The sequence below is a fragment of the Leguminivora glycinivorella genome, chromosome 20, assembly GCF_023078275.1.
Source record: "Leguminivora glycinivorella isolate SPB_JAAS2020 chromosome 20, LegGlyc_1.1, whole genome shotgun sequence".
NCBI classification, from domain to species: Eukaryota; Metazoa; Arthropoda; class Insecta; order Lepidoptera; family Tortricidae; genus Leguminivora; species Leguminivora glycinivorella.
Window position 1 is genome coordinate 6,172,605 of NC_062990.1, and position 20,301 is coordinate 6,192,905.

Sequence of the window (20,301 nt, forward strand, 5' to 3'; positions counted from 1 at the left end):
AAAAAATTATCACGAAGCAAGAAAATATTATATAACAGAGAAATATAGGTATAATTATATCATCGGTCATTAAAAATTCAAATCCATGTACTCATTTACAGAGTAAATACATGGGGTTATCTAACAAAAGGTTTCTCAATTTGCGCTTAAATGCTTCGTCACATGGCTCATTTCTCAGATCGGCAGGTAATAAATATTCAATTCATCATATTTATGACGTATGAGTATGAGCTACGTCAGGATCATAGCAAATTTCTGTCTGTCCCTCTGGGAAACAGGCGTGATAGTATGTATGTATGTATGTTTGTACAAGGCTACATATAAGTGCAAAGGTTTTGTGAAGGTACCTAGTAAAAAATGAAGATATTAATGTTTATTTCATACTTTCAACTCAATATATAGACACCAATTTCCATAATAGGTAAGACTCAGACCGCTTTGTAATTTTAAACATAAACTTGATATCTAAGCAACATAAATGTAAACAGTGATCAGTATGTGTATCACAGAGACCGACATTTAAATCAATATACGTATATCTGAAGCAACAAAATAATACTCCCGTCTTAGGACTGTATTCGGTCAACACAAATCTAATCCGAATCAAATTCAGTAATTTGCTGTACAATTTTACCAGCATCATCCTCCTTGCGTCATTCCGGCATTTGCCACGGCTCATGGGAGCCTGAGGTCCGCTTTGAGAACTAATCCCAAGATTTGGCGGAGGCACTAGTTTTACGAAAGCGAGCTGTCTGACTTTCCTCATGATGTTTTCTTCACCGAAAAGCTACTGGCAAATATAGAATGATATTTCGCACATAAGTTCCGAAAACTCATTGGTACGAGCTGGGGTTCGAACAGGCGACCTCCGGATTGAAAGTCACACGCTCTTACATTTGTAGTACAATTTATGCCCTAAATTTACAGATCCAACAAGCAGGCCAAGACAGGCGCCTTGCGAGTGGTGTAGTAAAAACAGTCTGGTTGAGACATAACGCTGCATTTTTAGTTATTTAGTTAGTTAGTTACTAAGATCGACCTAATAAACTCAGACTCTATTTAACACTAGAGAATTTTGGACAATTACCATGGCGGTCGGGTGGTTTAGTGGTAATGACGTTAGCCGCGAAATCTTAAGACACGTATTCGATTTTCGGGTGGATTGTTTGCGTTTATGAAATCTGTTTCAGTTTATAAACCCAAACAGGTCTAAAAGTACGTACGACTACCTCTAAGTTTTTCAAAACGTCTACTGCTTGACGATGGTGTGTCTGTCAAATGTGGTTGATGCAACTTGCCCTAACACTAAAGAATTTTGGAGATGTACCACGGTGGTCGGGTGGTTTAGTGGTAATGACGTTAGTCGCGTAAGCTGAAGAGGGTTTCGATTTCCGTCCTGGCACAGAATATTATATTAGTACAAGTACAGAAGGCTCACTCCTTTGATGTTCACAAAATGCCGCCATTCTAAATTCTTACCTACATTAACAAACGAACCGCACGCGAGCAGCCAACATTGAATTTTATTGCGCCGCGCGAAGGTCGTCGCCAATGAATGGGCCGCGAATTCGCGGCCGGTGACATGTACTTGTAGCGCGGCGATAGAATCGCGGAGTAAGCCGCCCCTGGTCCTGGTCACCAGTGGACTTGGTCGCTTTTTCTTTACTTTATGATTTCTTTTAGTTTATAAACCCGAAAAATCTAAAAGCATTTCTCTCACTTTCTCAATAAAATTTGATTTCACCAAAATCTTGAACTTTTTTTACATTGGAGAATGAACCCACTGGTTCTCTCTACATTCCCATCACGCTCGCTTCGCGGGGGTTTCCATCAAATTCATAATTTTAGTATGTCAGTAGTCATGTTTTATTCACAAGGCCCGTGTGTTGGTGTCACTGAAATGTTTCCTGACTTGTGAACGCGACGCGGGTGTTATGTTTATATTTTGGGGTACGGATTTTTTTTTTTTTTTTTAATATTTCTACTAAATTTGATATTATGTCATTTTAGTATTGAGGTCATTTTGATACTTTGGACATTTTGAATCCGTCATTTTTGTTTTGTGTAGTTGGTCTTTCTGATATAAATATAAATAAATATTATAGGAAATTTTCTTACACAGATTGACTGAGCCCCACGGTAAGCTCAAGAAGGCTTGTATTGTCGGAACTCAGACAACGATATATATAATATACAAATACTTATATACATACATAGGAGACGTCCATGACTCAGGAACAAATATCTGTACTCATCACACAAATAAATGCCCTTACCGGGATTCGAACCCGGGACCGCGACTTAGCAGGCAGGATCACTACCGACTGAGCCAGACCGGTCGTCAAAAATAAACTAATTTATTTAATTGTAATGAATACTCTGTAATGTTGATATGTAATAGTGCCCCTGTGGCCTATTTGCTGAATAAATGATTTTGTATTTTGTATCAGGGCCATTTTTTTCAAAGTTGTCCACCCCACTTTTTTGCAACATGGGTATTTTTTACGCGATTCATACTCAGAATCGAGAGCTCTTTCGATCCTGATAGGAGAAAAAAAATGTCCCAAGATTTCCATACATTTTTTAGAACCTTCCATTCCGTTACCGCCATACAAAATGTATGAAAAAGTGGTAACGGAATGGGAAAAAACCTTGGGACACTTTTTATTAGGATTGAAAGAGCTCGCGATTCTGAGTGGAAACACATAAAAATTCCAAATCTAAAAAAAAGTGGGGTGGACAACTTTGAAAAAAATGGCCCATCATGGACATTTCGGTACTTAGATCAGCTGATACTATTAACAGGCAACTAATATGTTGCTTATAACTTGTCCGCCATTAGAGAGCCCGGCCAACTCTGCTCTGGTCACAGGGAGTTAAAGTTGTTGTTTATTCTGCACAGCACTGACAGTCGTGTTTGACTTTATAAAGTTAAACAGCAAAAATATATGTAGGTGCTTTATTGTGTTAACGCTAAACGCTACAAAATATTTTATCAGTAGAGATGGTGCTTTTTGCCCGCCCTAGTCATTCCTTGTCAGATCGAAACTTCAGAGGGCCACCTGTACTGAAAAACGTCGTACGTTACACGTGCGAAAAGGAAATTCGTAACTGGTATCAATTCAAAACACTCATTTAGAACGCTCCCTTTGGTAGTGTTTTAATTTATCGCCACTCGTTTCGAACTTCTTTTTTTCCGCACTTCGTAATGTACTAGAAGATGACTTAATTATAAAGAACTTACAAGGTACCTTATCTCTTGTAATTGTGAGGCAAAATTTTATCTATTAACAAATGACGATTTTTATTACAATTGTTTACACTGTTGTTTGTTTTGTTAACTTTAAATCTTTCCTATAGCAGTTATCACTAAGATACTGTAGATCGGAAATATGGCGCCGACGCGCGGAGGCATTTGCCAAATGTATGATTAACGGCTGAGGCAAAACATGCCTCGGTGCATTAACGATATATTTAGCAATGCAGTTTTTAGGGCATACATAAGTCATGCCCTAAAAGCCGGCACTTTAACAGATAAGTATTTGGCAATGTTTTCATTTTGGGCCGTTGACTACTACTTATGAAGATTTGGCCTGTAGGAACACACATGCATAGGTACATGGTTATATGCATTACAAGTTACTTATAATAAAAGCACTCCCTTTCTTTCCGTGGGTGTCGTAGAAGGCGACTGTGGGATATGGGTTAAATTGTGGATTGTGGCGTAGGCGAGAGGCTGGCAACCTGTCACTGCAATGTCACAGTTTCGTTTTCTGTCAACCCCTTATTTGCCAAGAGTGGCACTGATACTCTAGTAGTTTTATGTGTTCTGCCTACTCCTTTATGGGTTACAGGCGTGATTGTATGTATGTAGATGCAATCAGTTGCTAAGTTATCATCTTCCTTGCGTTATCCCGCGCATTTGCCGCGGCTCATGGGAGCCTGGGGTCCGCGTTGACAACTAATCCCAACATTTTGTGTAGGCACTAGTTTTTACGAAAGCGACGTAGGCACTTGTTGCTAAGTAATTTTATAATTTTACACTACAGCGGTATTGCACTTTTAACTCTAAATGCATGCAAGTTGAGTTGAGCGACACTCATTTCCTTAAGACGCTTAAGCGAAAATGCTAAAATGGAAAGGAGCCCCCCTTTCAATTTGGGATTTTTTGTTAAAAATACTAGTGTTATGTTATTAATGTTACTAGATTTATCGAAAAAAATTGTTCGTTCAGAACAACTCAGTTAATAGTTATTTGTTATACAAGAGTGCAAAGTTGTATTTTAACGTTGAGTGTGGAATTGAAAAACGAGCAAGTGAGAGGATTCTATAGTTGAACCACGAGCGAAGCGAGTGGTTCGAGAATAGAATCCTGAGCTTGCGAGTTTTTCAACACACGAGAAGTAAAATACATTTGCACTCGTGTGTAACACAAAACTTTTTCCCTCACTATAGCGAGGAAAGTACAACGCAAAAACACGTTTATCACTGCTTACAACTAGTGCCACAGGTGGTAAAACATCTTTATTATTAGATTAACCCACTTTTATCAATTTTAAAGCAGAAAATTTGACTTTATTCAAGGTTAAATTACTTTACCCACTAGTGGATAAAATGCGTTTTTACTCGCTGGTATTAAAGGACAAAACACGTGTTTCCGAGCTAGTGAGGGGAAAAAGATATTGCCAAGAAATCTTTAAAATCGAGGTTCCGCTCTCGACTATTTCCTTCTTCAAAACTTAATCAATCGTAACGAAATTTGAGAAACTGAATATTAACAATGAAATAATCTGTGTCGGACCGTTTAGCTTTTTTAGTTAATTGTTACCAATCTTGAGTATCACACCTTTTTTTGCGCCATAATGAATAGGGCCTGTTTTGGAAAGTTTTGATTGGCTCTAGCGTCTTTAAAAATAAGAATATCAAAAAAATCAAAACGGTCCGACACAGATAAAAATAATAATAATCTGTGTTGAAAAAATCATTGCTCTATCTTCAAAAACCAGGGAGGAAATAGTCGAGAGCGTTTGTATGGAGAATTGACCCCTCCTGTATCGACTCAATAGTTCCTTATCTCTTGTTCCCATGTGGAATGTTCGCCAGGTTGTGGAAGGTTCGACTTAGATCTCTGTTAAAAGCTAACACAACACTGTCAATCTGCTGGCAGGCTTTTGAATCGTAACATGATACCCAGAATTGAAATCTATCACAAAGACAGAATCATATAAAAAACCTACCTCAAAAACTTCACTACCTAAAAGATAAAACTATTACAAATATCACATTACACCCCATACAAAAGTTACATCCAGCAAGAAACCCGCTCAAGCTAATATCAAATTCACTCAACTATCAAGTACTTTTCTTTCAGCTATATTGAAAAAAGGACTTTATTGCAAGTTATTAACGTTCAAATTGAAATGTGGGAGAATAAAAGTTTATTTACTTTCGGCCCACTATTCGCAGTGGGAATCCTGACTGTCGGGCCAGATATAAAGTGAATAGACAACGTATATTTAGAATTAATTGTGCCTTTTCACTACAGATGCGCTACGTGGATGTGTTTGATATCCACTAATCATGTTCATTGTTCCAGAAAGCATAGCACTAGCGGGAACGGGTTCGACTAATAAAGTGAATAGACAACGCATATTTCGAATTAATTGTGCCTTTTCACTAGAGATGCGCTACGTGGATGTGTTTGATATCCACCAATCATGTTCATTATTCCAGAAAGCATAGCACTAGTGGGAACGGGTTCGACTAAGCTGATTGGTGGATCATATGTAGCAGTTGCATCCATAGCAACGTAACGTAGTGCATCTCTGGTGGAAAGGCACACTAATTGGCGACTTTAAGTTACGCAGTTAAGCGCTCAATCATAGTCATCATGAATCCAAACTTTATGATGCATCGTTGTTCGTTACACGTGCGTTAAAATGCGTTTTAAAACCCCGAGGCAAAAACGACGGGATGTTATAAGTTTGACATGTCTGTCTATCTGTTTGTGTGTGTGTGTTTGTCTGTGGCAACGTAGCTCCCGAACGGATGAACCGATTTAGATATAGCTTTTTTTTGTTTGAAAGCTTTCACGAAAATCGGTCCACTATGTCGTGGTCGGGAGTTTTTTCAAAATTTTAATTTTGTGGTTAGGTTATAATTAAAGTTATTTTATTTTATACATGACGAAATTAAAAGCATATTTTGAGGATTAGCATTAGTTTCCTTAAAACGTGTAAATGCTTACTGTCCTAAACGTAGCCAACGGTGATCAAATGTTTATGGATAATTTTTTCGTACTTATGTGTGTTCAACATTCTATTATTTAATGTATCGATTGAAGAAAATTCGATTACTTCAATATTTAAAAATAATTTAAATACTTTCAAAAGTGAATTGAATAAACTGTCACAGAGATGATCATTTCCCTACCATTTAATATATCGTATCGCTGTCTTCCTTATTCGAATGATATACATTCTGTTTTGCTTCAATGCATTCTCTAAAAAGTTCGCAGCACTTGTTTAGTCTAAAGTGATGTATGTCTGTGTTTGTTTCGATACTAAAAGGCTTTGGCAGTAGTTTCCTGCGTATAATGTAAGGGATTCGAAGTTTGTAAAATATTTATTCTACTCCTTTAAGTTTGGCAGTTTAAAATATAAAACTACTTTGAGTATGGAAGTATAGAGTTAAATGGGTTTTTGAGTGTTGTTGTTTATTTTTTATGTGGAGATTTTGAGATTTTTGAGTGTTCTAAACCTGTGATCTTTTGTGGACATTACATTGCAAATGGGGTTTATTCCACTTGACTTATATTGACCGGGATATAGTGATTACCTTTTTGATTTTTGTCGAGCTTCCGATCATCATGATCACGGAAAACTGACGAAGGCGGGTGGATATCAAAGTTGCGTAGACAGCGCGCTATCAACCCTCCTTCGCACGCAAAAGCAACTTTTATTCCACTTTCCAACTGTTTAGAACTTCCTTTAATATCCGTAGCGAATATATTGACATTATAACCACATTTAAACTAATTATGAATAATTATTTCGTTTGTTACAGCCCGAAAGATTGAACGTGTTCAAAAACGACCAGGACAGTTGGGATTACACATGTGAGTTTTTTTATTACACTAACTTTTTATATGTTATACTATTGTTGTGTTTTTGCGACAAGTGGTCAATGCCATGATGTAATGAAAAAAATATGGCCAGGTAAAGAAAGGTTCCTGGTTATAAATTATCAATAAAAATATTTTTTTCTCACAAAATAATATTTCTATTTTTGATAGCATAAAATTATCACCTGACCCTTTAGCACAACTTGTATTGTCGCGCGCGAGTCCATCAAGCGCGACTTTGAGTATGGACTCGCGCGCGACAAGGCAATTTGTGCTAGAGGGGCTGTTGTAAATACCAGGCGGCTTAGCACAACTTGCGTATCATACTTGAATACGCTTTTGATGTATGGACTCGCGCGCGAGAGTGCAAGTTGTGCTAGACCGCCTGATATCGCTTGTCACAACTTTTCGCAAGAACAATTAATTTAATTGCTTAGGGTAATTGCTTAGGGTTAAGGAATGGTGCTGTAGCCACACATACCAAGAAGTCAAGACGAAGGCCGAGAATAGGCACGATTGGAAAATGCTGCAACGACAGAGGGTGAGGCCCTCTTAATAATGATGATGATGAGGGTAAACATTTAATCACTGTTGTCAGTTGCTATTGATTTAGGTATCGGTTCACTTTTAGGGTCAATTGCATCAACCACATTTGACAGACACATCATCGTCACGCAGCAGACGTCTATGAAACTTACCATACAATCAAATTTAACGAACGCTTTAACGGTGACAGACGGTTTGATGCAACCGGCCCTTAGTTTTTTAGCCACCTGAGAGTCTCTAATTTATGTTTACCCTATGAAATCAAATATAATACTAAATAGTTACTTCATACGGGCCAATTTAAGCATCTAGAGTCTGAGATGCATGATAATTAAGAATAAGGACATGTTATACTCTACAATGTCATTTACTACCACAATGTCCACAATATGTAACACTTTTTTTTCTTTGACATAATTTCTGAAACATTTAGGTATTAGAACAAAACGGGACTTAATCGCGTAAACACTTACATTTATATTTGGCCCGACGTTTCGAACATCACATTATGTTCGTGGTCACGGGTAGACTCAATTATCGGGCGATTAAGTCCCGTTTTGGTCTAAAATTATGAGTGCAAATCGTGTTAGTCTAAATCAATATATTTAGGTATTAGGTAATTTAGGTATTTATTGTACAGCTTTTAATATATAGATTAGCCGCGAACGGACGGATGGACAGACATGGCGAAACTATAAGGGTTCCTAGTTAACTACGGAACCCTAAAAAGAAATATTATTGCTTATATCAGCAGCAATTCGCCAAGCTAGCACACAAAAAACTTCCGCCCTAGACGTGGAGCTTTCCCACAAAAACATGGCTTTTTGTAAGCACTTGAAATATTTTCGTTCCCTTCTGGAATTTTAATATAACTGTTATTTATACCACTGGGCCCGTTTGAGAGGACATTTTAACTTTTTTGTGTAACTTTACAGTTAAAAAGTGCGGTGGTTTTGTGTTTAAAATGTGCTTATGTTTTATGTTTAAAGAATGGGACATTAAAAAAGTTTTTGACATTTTATAATGTTACATTTTTGCGAAATATTTAGACTTAATTACATAGAAGACAATATATACGTATTATGTGTCAGGAGTTTAAATATTAACGACACCTTAGGGACCGGCCACATCTAAGAGACGCATGTCCTGAGGTGCGGAACGGACGTCCGCGCCACGCCGCCTGAATGTAATTCAAAAAACAGCGCGCGCCACGCCGCCGCCACGCCGCTTGGGGCGCGTCTTACGTCCTTCCTATACAAAATGTACTGAGGAGACGTTTTTTGAATTACATTCCGGTGGCGTGGCGGAGACGTCCGTTGCGCGCCCCGAAACACGCGACGCTTAAGTGGGAACGCTGCCTTACGATACCATACCATACTTTTCAGGAATACGATAGATATCTAGAGAGAGTTACAGTCTTAGCTAACTTATGGACGCTCAATCGGCTCTAGCCGGCCAAAAATCGCTCGTTAGTATGACGCTTAAAGCTCGACCACACATGCGCGTTTTGGTAGCGTAGGCGGAGCGGTAGCGGAGCATTAGCAGAGCGCAACGATAGCGGTGCGCCGGACGAACGCTGGCGTTGCGCCCAGCGGACGTCGGCGGGAATTGTGAGCGGAACGCCAGCGTTCCGCCGGCGCACCGCTATCATTGCGCTCCGCTGACGCTCCGCTAACGCTACTCTATCAAAACGCTTTATGTGTGGCGGAGACTTTATACGTCGGAAAGCTGAACGCATGCGTTCGCATTTCATACTACTTAACGAGCGACTGAAGCCGATTCCGTGCGACAGGTTTGAGGAGATCCTTATGGGACCTCAAAGCCTAATGTCAGCCTTTTCCAAGTCTCAAAATAACATAATTATAAACAGCTACAATACTAACTCAAAGAAAAATCCCTATAATTCCTCCGTTCCTTTCATCGTAAGGAAATTGCAAATCTCGAGATTGCCTCCTGTCTTTGAGGAGTTAATGGCGGGCTGAATACGCATAACGAGGTTTGCGGGCCGGGCCGGCAATTTGGATTGCCGGTGCGCTTATTTGATGGTGCTTGTTGGGAATAAAAATGTTGGTGAAGTTTTTATATGGCCGTTTATTAATGTTATTATACATTTTTCTTGTTGAGTTTTAAGAAAATTTTAAAGAAATTGCAAAGTTCAGGACAAGACTTGAGCTGACTTGGAATTTGGTAAAATCACTCGTACAAAATTTGGTACCGGAGTCTCAAGTTTTGTAAAGGTTTCACTAGTATATTGATACCAATGGGCCAATGCCAACCTACACTAAATCATTTACATACATACGATCACGCCTGTATCCCATAAAAGGGTAGGCAGAGCACATGAAACTACTTAAGCTTCAGTGCCACTCTTGGCATATAAGGGGTTGAAAGAAAACGAAACTGTGACATTGCAGTGACAGGCTGCCAGCCTCTCGCCTACGCCACAATTCAACCCATATCCCATAGTCGCCTTCTACGACACCCACGGGAAGAAAAGGGGTGATGAAATTCTTAATCCGTCACCACACAGGCAACTAAATCATTTGTCTAGTATATTTTATGAGTTTTTTTTTAATTCTATCAATTCTCACCTCAAATAGTAATTCAAGAAAACCATAATTTCCGTGCTATTAAGCACAAAAGCCGACCAGCCAAATGAAAACCAGCTAAGTGCCGAACGTTGATGCACTTTGCATAAATTTGCACTTTTTCACACTGGACACGGAATATAAATCAGTTATCTGCCAACCACTTTAGCTGGACCCCCCACTTTTGTAACAATCCCAGCTTCTCCACCATTTTTTTAACAAGCGGATGAAAACCGTTGGCGTTGGCTGGTTCGGCGGACGGCATTACATTACAACTTTACTTGAAATGGGTCTTGTTTGAGCAGTAGCTGATGATTAGCTACACATAAAGCGCCGGCTGTCAATAATTTGTCAGGACCTAATTTAGTTATTTGGGTCACATCTCACGTCGCCTGCCAGATAGCCTGGAGAGATTGACGGGAAAAGTTGAAGGCACGAGACCTCATGCCTCTTCCCCAAGATGGTTTGTTCAAATTACAGCACCCATGCAATTAAAACTGCACGAGGCCATGCGCTTGGCGAGGAACAGATTCTTATGGACCTAGTTTTCAACAGAATGACATGATGTCACGATCATCAGCATTAAGGAAACGACTGAAGAAAATGATGACGGTGATATGATGATTAGGCTGTTATGATGATATTGTAACCCATAATATATCTCTCTTGTTCTTATTTGTGGCTACCTGACTGTGAATGAAACGTTTGAAGAGACCAGGGTACGTACCCGAATGGCACAAACTGCTTATGGCACCTGGCCCCGTAGCCGAATGGCATTTCTACGTCGCGAAACAAAAACGAAACTAGTCTAGGTAGTCTGGCTCTGTCCCGCCAATACCGAGCGATAGAGATTTATTTATTTATTTATTTATTATTTATTAGTAAAAACATGTTTACATGACATTACAGTAAAACCAATGCGTCACGAAACTTAGATTTTAACAAAAAAGAGAGAAAATAAATAGAACAAAATTAAAAATAAAATTAAACAATTGATTTGGGCGATGACGTCACAGCGTGGCTCCGTTGCGTCGTTTTCCCCGGTGTGGGATTTGGCAGGTTGCCCCGGAACCGCCGAAAAACCACACCTTTCGGCCAGAAGTCTGCGCTCGCGATGGTGTCCTGCAGCGGCCGCGGCACGCGCACAACGAACGAGCTGAAGTGCACGTAGTGACGCGACTGCAGCTGTTGCACCCTCAGCGTGTAGCCAGTCTTCCGACGAACGTAGTCCACCACCTCGTCAGCCACGGCGGAGTAATGCAGGCGAGACACGTAGAGCGCCCTACTCGGTGTGGCAATCCGTAGACCAGAATTCACCGGTTCCGCAGAGCCACACATAGTCTTGCGAGCCGCTCTGCGCGCCTTGCTCTTCTTTTCCACCAATGTGAAGCCCTCTTCATCCACATTGGTGCGGGAAGTATTTTCCTTGGCAGGTGCCCGTACTTCACATCCCTTTGTAGTTGGATAGATATCTACGAGCGTTTCGTTTCGTGAGCGTTTGTGCATTCGGCTACGCACGCATTCATATCATATGTTAAACATTTATTTACATGGGAAGAAATAAATTACCGTTGGCCAAAAATGAGATGACGGAAAGACCTGGACTCATTTTGTGGCGATTGGCGGGAGCATGCAAAGAGCCGTGACGAGTGGCGGAAAACAGGAGAGGCCTTTGCCCAGCAGTGGGAAACAATATAGGCTATTAAAAAAAAAAGTCTTAAATGGGCCATTTTTTTCAAAGTTGTCCACCCCACTTTTTTTTTTAATTTGTAATTTTTTATGTGCTTTCCACTCAGAATCGCGAGCTAATTCAATCCTAATAGGAGAAAAATAGTGTCCCAAGGTTTTTTCCCATTCCGTTACCATTTTTTCATACATTTTGTATGACGGTAACGGAACGGAAGGCCTGAAAAATGTATGGAAATCTTGGAATTTTTTTTTCTCCTATCAGGATCGAAAGACCTCGCGATCCTGAGTATGAATCGCATAAAAAATACCCATGTTACAAGAAAAGTGGGGTGGCCAACTTTGAAAAAAATGGCCCAAATATCAGTGGTACGAAACAGTTGCTTTTAACTAAATGTGTACGCTTCTCCCAAGTCACCCTGTGTATAGGAAGGGATCTCTGTACATTGGCACAGATATGCATTCTTGGGAGTAAGTAATAATTCATTTGAATTCCGAATGCATCGGGGATTTTTCGAAAAGAATTTGGTTAGTGCGGCAATTTGGTTATGCTGTCTTCTGCATTTGCATGTTGGATATGCGGATTGTGTTCTTGATTGGGAAAGCGAATTAGTGAGTCGAAATCTTATAAAATCTGCGGTTGAAGGAAGTCACTAAACACTAAGCACTTTTTGCTATTAAAATTAGCTTATTACATGGTTACTAATTTCACTAGCGTATGAGAGGAGCGGGCTTAGAATGCTTCATACATTTATAACATGACAACTTTAATGCGAGCTGTGTCATTCATTTTCTGTAATAATTAAAGTTTAATAACAATGAAACTTCAAGCAAGTCGCAAATCTAGTTACTTATTATACCTACTCATATGTAGTGAGAACTCAAAACTGTAAACTTACTTTACTTATTTTTCCACATTTGAATACGGTAAATTTCATAATTGAGTCGTAAAAAAAACTTAATTATTAACACGAGATAATATAGTCAATCGATTAGGCAAGCGGTTAAAGTCGAACAGTTTTAAATTTACCAGCTGAAGTATAATCCTTCGAGATCCACTTATCTCTAAAATGTAACAAAATTTTATCTGAAATTCTTACACAAAGACAAGTCTAGGAACTGGAAGAAAACCTATAACGATAACATACGAATGGTTATGGGCCCAATAACGGCTGTATTACCTACTCGCGAACTCCCGATGGTGTAGTGTACATATTGTGACAGTATTTTGACTTGAAATAAAATAACTACTATTACCAATAGGGGAGACCCGCCATGAAACTTTAAAGACTTATTGATAAGATTATGTCTCACCATACCGTATTTTCTTGAGAATATATCGCAACTACGTACAACCATTACAATTGTAGTTTAAGATTTTATGGAAGCAGTTTGCAAATATACGACATTTTTTACTAAACTCGCGCGGTTCTACAATGTGCGAAATAGTGAACTAAGTAATGACCGCCGGGATCTGTCATTATTGTGAACTTACCTATCTATGGTCATCAGCGTTGCCAATAACCATAAGACAGGAACATGTTCTCTGCGATTTTTTAAAGATACCGATAGTGTCCGTTTCATAACCCGTCCGTTTCATAGCGGATTCCCCCTACAACAGCCCCTTTATGAAATGCAAGTTTAGAATTGATCACTTCGTATTCTTCGTAATAATATGTCTTTTTTTCTAACGATTTAATTTACTGTAAGTTTATGGGCAGCGCTAGTAGCTATTGACAAGATGCTCAATCGCTCCTCGATCAAAGCGATGGACGAGTATACTTGTACTGTATATTTTGACTGTGCAGTTTGGAATAATTCCAGAAAGCTCTCGAAAAAGGCCTCGAGAATCCCCGAAGAGCTTTAAGCTTAAGACTTCAGCTTCTTAATGTTGCCAAATTATGTCGACGTGGACGCGTTATGAATTTGGAATTGTTTTAATAGGTCTGTGACGGAGCGCTGGTAGCCTAGCGGTTAGGGCGTGCGATTTTCAATCTGAAGGTTGTAGGTTCAAACCGTAGATACAAGATCCATGTTTTTAGGTATGAAATATACAGTCGCTTTTCGATGGAAGAAATCATTGTAAGGAAATCGCGCAAATCATATGAAGGCCTAGTTTACATCGAATGGCGAAGAGCTCCTAGTGTAAATTTCGTTTGTATGAATTCGTTTAGATACTTTCATACAAACAAACAAAACGTCCTGCTTGTTGCGTTAAAACTTCCATACAAAATGAGGATTGCCGAAACGTTTACGTCATACTAAAAAAAATTCATGTTTTTGGATCAGAATGTACATTAAAGATACAAAAAATACTACGTAAATTTTTATGATTCGTTAACGTGCCATTGCTTTATTTATTTTGTGCCATGCCAATGCCACTTATCCGTACTAAATTACCATCATTTGGATCAAAATGATCTTTAGATACTCGTTACTACATCACAAAACTAACTATCACTATTTCTCCGACGACATTATGGCGATATATCCAATGTATAGCCAAATGTGTCCAAACAATTGAACTGAATTTATTGTCGTGGGGTCATAAAATCGGCTTGGAAAATATTTGGAGGAGAATTCCGTAGTGAGATTGTAAGAAAACCTTCGGTCTATATTTTATCGGCTATTAGTATTAGATTTCATCGCAAACCTTTTCAAATATTGCCTTACAGTTATAATCAACGTAGCATTTGTATACATACATTATGCGGCATAATAATGACAAAATTGAAATATAATATTAATTATTGGATTAATTATTTAATATAAAAACAAGGTTAAATCACGTTCCTAGCACACATTCTAAGCTCGTGTAGGTGAACGCGTAGTATGCTTGTATGAGTGAAATATGACAGGTCGACTGTTCGCGTTTTTGATAGACGGTAACTGTGAGGTAACTGAGAGGTGGGCGGCACTTTCACTATTTCTCCGATAAGTGGCCATAAGGTTGTGGTTAAGAGCGTGCGCAGACAGAGAGCGGTCTGCGTTCTGTCAGAGTTCCGCGATCTGACCGCTCAAGAGCTCCAACGCACACAGGCGGCGTTCAAATTCTCGCGTCCCATGTATAAACTAAAAACTTGTATGTAGGTACAGAATTAAATTTCTAACCAATTATTAACCACTTACGTGTCGATTCATAAGCGCTGACAGGAATGAGTGAATGAAAATATGATTTAATTCATCAACATTTTCGTGTGTTAAGTTGACCAAGTAGTGGTACATCTGACTGTTTACATAGTTTATATACATACTAGTACATGAAAGTGTCGTTAAATCCCTATGGGCTCGCTTTAATGAATCAATCTAAATAAAGAACCCTTCGTTTGCAACGTCTTGTCTAACAACCTACCGCAAGTTACCGTAGCCAAGTCTCCTTGGAAGCCAGCCATCGCGCAGAAAGGTAAATCATAACTTCGCGGATACCGTTGTTTTTTAGCCGAAGAAGAGACACGCGAAATTAGAAAAGATTTTAGAGTTTCAATATTACATTTGTAAACATTTTTTGGCCAGATTCTTAACATTGATTTGGAGGGACGTAAGTTGACAAAACGTTGGAGAGGACGTAAGTTGAAAAGTTTGAGAATAACAAGCTCACGTTAGATACAGGGTGGCCCAAAAATACGTTGACAAGAGTTTGTATAATTATTTTTTTGTCCTCACACGAATGATTGTCCTACAATTAAAATGTTAAACCTTAATATTTTTTGACCAAATAAATCAAATCGTCTTCAAAATATCCTCTTTTGGCTTTGAAGTACAAACGCAAATATTAGAACAAAAAATTAATGTGCACCTCTAGTATGACTTTCGTCTAACTTATTACAGGTTAGCTTGTAAAATAACCAATTTTTTTGTAATCAATAAACGGGCTAGGGTTTTAAGATTGATTACAAACTATAATTTATAGTTTTAAGTTGAGTGGATTTGGGTAAGTAGGATGAAACGTATCGAGCTTATGAATCTGGAAAAAATATCTTTAGACAATTGGTCTACATTGCAAACCTTGGGAAATGTACATGAATGCTGTTGAAATATCCATGGTGAATATACAATACTAGCTTTTTCCTGCGGCTTCGCTCACGTTGGAAAGAGACAAAAAATAGCCTATGTCACTCCACCCTTTCATTTCAACTATCTCCATTTACAAAATCACGTCATTTCGTCGCTCCATTTTGCCGTGAAAGACGGACAAACAAACAGACACACATACTTTTCCATGTATAATATTAGTATGGATTAGTATGGATAGATAGGCCCAAAAAATATTTTCGGTAACTTTGATATTTCGGTTTATTTCAACATTTCCTATTCTTTGCCAACATAATATTTGGCCACCCTGTATAATGCAATTTTCTTTTTATAAACATCCTAGGTTACATTTTTTATAGCAGTAGGAACGATCTAGGACAACTTGTCCATTTCATAACTCTAATATCTATCTGTACATTGAAATAACAAACAATTAAAACAACAAAAATGGATATGTTTACAGTTGCAACAGTATTGTTGAGTGAACGCTGCAATAGCTACGGTAAACAACGGCCTGTTTGTTTGTTTGTCATGCACTCGCGTACTCTTTCATTCACTTTATAGTATTTAGTATTTCATCTTTTCGTCCTTGTTGCTTTGTGTAAGGCGGGGGCGGGCATATCAAACAATTGAAGCTCATACAAGTGTCCTGAGTCGACGCTGTCACACGGTGGACGCACGCTCGCCCGCTCCGCTCTGAGCGTCCACTCGGCTTTACACTTAGTTTTGATAATGTATGTGATTGCAATGTTGCATAATGGAGGCTATTAAGAGCACTCGTCAGATGTTCTTAACGGTCGTATTTTAATGTCATTATTTATGAAATAGTCATATAAAATCTGTTGTGCCCGTTGCAAAAGTGTTATTCCTGTTTCATAGGTTACCGCTATTGCGAATTTAAATGTTTCCTAAAACATTATAATATATATGGAAGTTTTTTGACAAATTATTTACATTTATTCCTTTGACCATCTTTGACTCGCAATTTTAAATTCTCAATTTCAGTGTTATTGGCTTAAAATTTAGCTTGTTTAAATTGTATTTAAGTAGGTACTTAATTTATATTTCTCTTAAGCATGTGGTGTTTACCTATAAGTGGTTATTACACTTAGAAAAATACTTCTTTCAATGTATAACATCACTTTTTAGTGTAAATAACTGTTGGTGAACCAATGAAATAAATAAATAAATAAATGAGTTATTAAAAACCCCTGGCCTCAGTGACATTATGCGACCGTTTAGAATGAGGTGGCAATTTTCATACTACCTACCTACGGAAAGGCCAGGGGGTACCCAGTTGATTCACGAAATATGTTTTAGTATCAATTCTTCACCAGTATAACCAGGGGCGGCTCACTCCGCGATCCTATCGCCGCGCTACAAGCACATGCCGGCGGCCGCGAGTTCGCGGCCTACTCAGGGGTGGCGCGCATTCTCATGGAACGCACGTTCGCACATTCTAATTGTTACTTTACGTCGCGAGTTTTTTTTAAGTTTCATATGCGGTGTCCGCGTGTGGAATGACTTATAAAGCTTAGTTAAATAGACATCATGAATAAAATAGCACACTTTTACATAGATCTACTATTGATTGAGTCCCACGGAAAAGTTCAATAAGGCTTGTGATGTTGGGACAAACAAAAATATATAAATACTGTATATATACCTAGAAAGTACCCAAGACATGAATATAATAGTATTACATTTTTTGCACATATTAATTCGTTTTAATCTATAGGCAACCCTATCGTCCGACGCTGCGCACGTGCGGCTCGTTTCTTTGTTAGAATTTTGTAGGCATTAAAAAAGCGGCATTTCGTGAACAACAAAGCAGTGGGCCTTCTGTACTTGTACTATTATATATTCTGTGGTATAACCTAGTAGAACCATTTCATTTCTGCCGGTCTAGCCGAACGTAGTCTGTCTCTCTTGTGGCATATTTGAAAAAAACCCCACCGCGACAGAGTGGACCGATTTTCATAAAACATGGCTAATTAGAACACTCCCGACTAATTCAGCTTTCAAACAAAAAAACTTAATCTAAATCGGGTCATCCGTTCGATAGCTACGATGCCACAGACAGACACACACACAAACAGACAGGCAGACACGTCAAACTTATAACACCCCGTCGTTTTTGCCTCGGGGTTTAAAAAGGTTTTCGTCGAATAAAAACGTTCCCCACTAAACTGGTTTCACTTAGTCAACCTGGCGACCTTTTCGCACAGCAACCCCGTGCAATTTCCTCGGTTTAGGGGGGTTTCCGTCCATTAGGGGGTTTTTTCACGGGGTGCCACTGTTTTGACGGGATGTCATTGGAGCAAGTAAATGGTGCTATTGAAACGTAATTTTGAATATCCTGATTTGCTGTTGTTTAGTGAATCACGTTTTGAGTATTTTCTTATGAAATTGATCCGTTTCGTCTTGCATAGTCTAAATGACACAAATGAATGGACGGTACCGATGAAATGAAAAGGCATACATATGTATACCTACTTATTTTAATAAAAGTCGTTAAATCAGCTCAACTTCACAGTTTAAACGCTGTCTGTCTGTCTGTGTGTGTGTCTATCTGTGGCATCATAAATAACGGATGAACCGATTTAAATTTAGTTTTTTTTTAAAGCTGAATAGTCAGGAGTGTCGGCGGTTTTGTAATTTTTTTTTATCGTTTAAATCACTATCTCGAAACAGTGTACACTTGACCAGAAATATGTCGTCACTACTTTGAAAAAAACTTGTATCTTCTTCTGTCAATTAAAATAAAAATGTAACAAGTATGTATGGAATGCATATAGACTTACTGCGTTTTAACTTTGAGGAGCAACGTGAGATACGAGATTTTTTAAAAGTAGTGACGATATGACTATTGTCAGGAGGGCGCTTTTATTCTGATGTATGGAGTGACAGTTCAGTTTAGTATGAAGAAAATAGTTCTAATAAAATTCCGCAACATGGCGCGTAGTCATATATTTCTGAACAGGCTTTATATCGGTTTAGTCAGTGTCAAAAGTGTCGCTTTTGACCGAATTTTCATGAAACATGGCTAAGAACACTCCCGCTGTCAAACAAAAAAAAAATCTAAATCGTTTCATCCGTTGCGAGAGCTACGATGCCATAGACAGACAGACACACACAAAGATAGACAGACAGACAAACGTAAAACTTATAACACCCCGTCGTTTTTGCGTCGGGGGTTAAAAAAATGTCTGTAACAAAAATCTAATCTAGAAAAGTGAGTTTAGATAGCGTTTCAGGATATTTGGATCATTTAGGAGAGCAGCCGACCCTTTTATTTTTATCTAAGTCGTCTAGAAAATGTATTAGATACTTTTCTTTTATTTGCTTATTCAAAAAGTCATCAAAAATGAAACTTTTGGCAAGATTACATTATTTATTAGACTTTGACACATCTCACCAATGAATATTAGTTATCTAATCCAACTAATCAACAGTTTCATATTAAAATAACCTAACCACAAAATTAAAATTTCGAAAAAACCCCCGACTGCGACATAGTAGACCGATTTTCATGAAACATGGCTAAGATCACTCCCGACTAACTCAGCTTTCAGACAAAAAAAAAACTAAATCTAAATCGGTTCATCCGTTCGCGGGAGCTACGATGCCACAGACAGACACACACACAGACAGACAAACAGACAGACAGACAAACAGACAGACAGACAAACAGAAACGTCAAACTTATAACACCCCGTCGTTTTTGCGTCGGGGGTTAATAAGGGTTATGATGGCCTACCGGCTATAATATACTTCGCTTAGCTGTATTTTCGTGCCTTTTCCCAAAATTTACACAAGAAATAATAAAGACAATATTTTTAGTATTTAATAACGTTCAAGGCCCTCAGACAAATTGACTGCACCACGGTAAGCTCAATAAGGCTTCTGTGGGAAAACAGGCAAGTTAAATAAAAGCCTGTAACAACTCGCCCCCGAGCGAACGGAGCCGGCATTAACTGAAGCGATATGACAAACTCTTGTTTCCGCTTAACATGTGCAATCGGAACAGTTCGACGTATGGTTAGAGAGTGCAGCCCAATTACAAGAAAGAAAAACGGTCGTTTTAGCACAAAAACATTACAAATTATAAGAACTACATAGGACATACAGCATGACCAAAAAATAGTACATTACGATACAAGTGCGTAAAAAAGGAAGTTCGAAACGAGTGGCGATAAATTAAAACACGACCGAAGGGAGTTGAGAGCGAAATAGTACATTACGATACAAGTGCGTAAAAAAGGAAGTTCGAAACGAGTGGCGATAGATTAAAACACGATTTTTCAGTACAGATGGTGTTTTTTT

The 20,301-nt window shown here is 38.6% G+C and overlaps 1 protein-coding gene across 3 annotated transcripts in view; it reads left to right on the plus strand.

Annotated features, from left to right (window-relative positions):
• Positions 1-20,301, plus strand: part of LOC125237236 (heterogeneous nuclear ribonucleoprotein L) — a 688,519-nt gene that overhangs the window by 597,887 nt on the left and 70,331 nt on the right. For all 3 annotated transcript variants that reach the window (XM_048144251.1, XM_048144250.1, XM_048144252.1), the window contains exon 5: positions 7,066-7,117. In XM_048144251.1, coding sequence (XP_048000208.1) covers positions 7,066-7,117 — 52 coding nt within the window. The remainder of the gene's footprint in view (positions 1-7,065; positions 7,118-20,301) is intronic.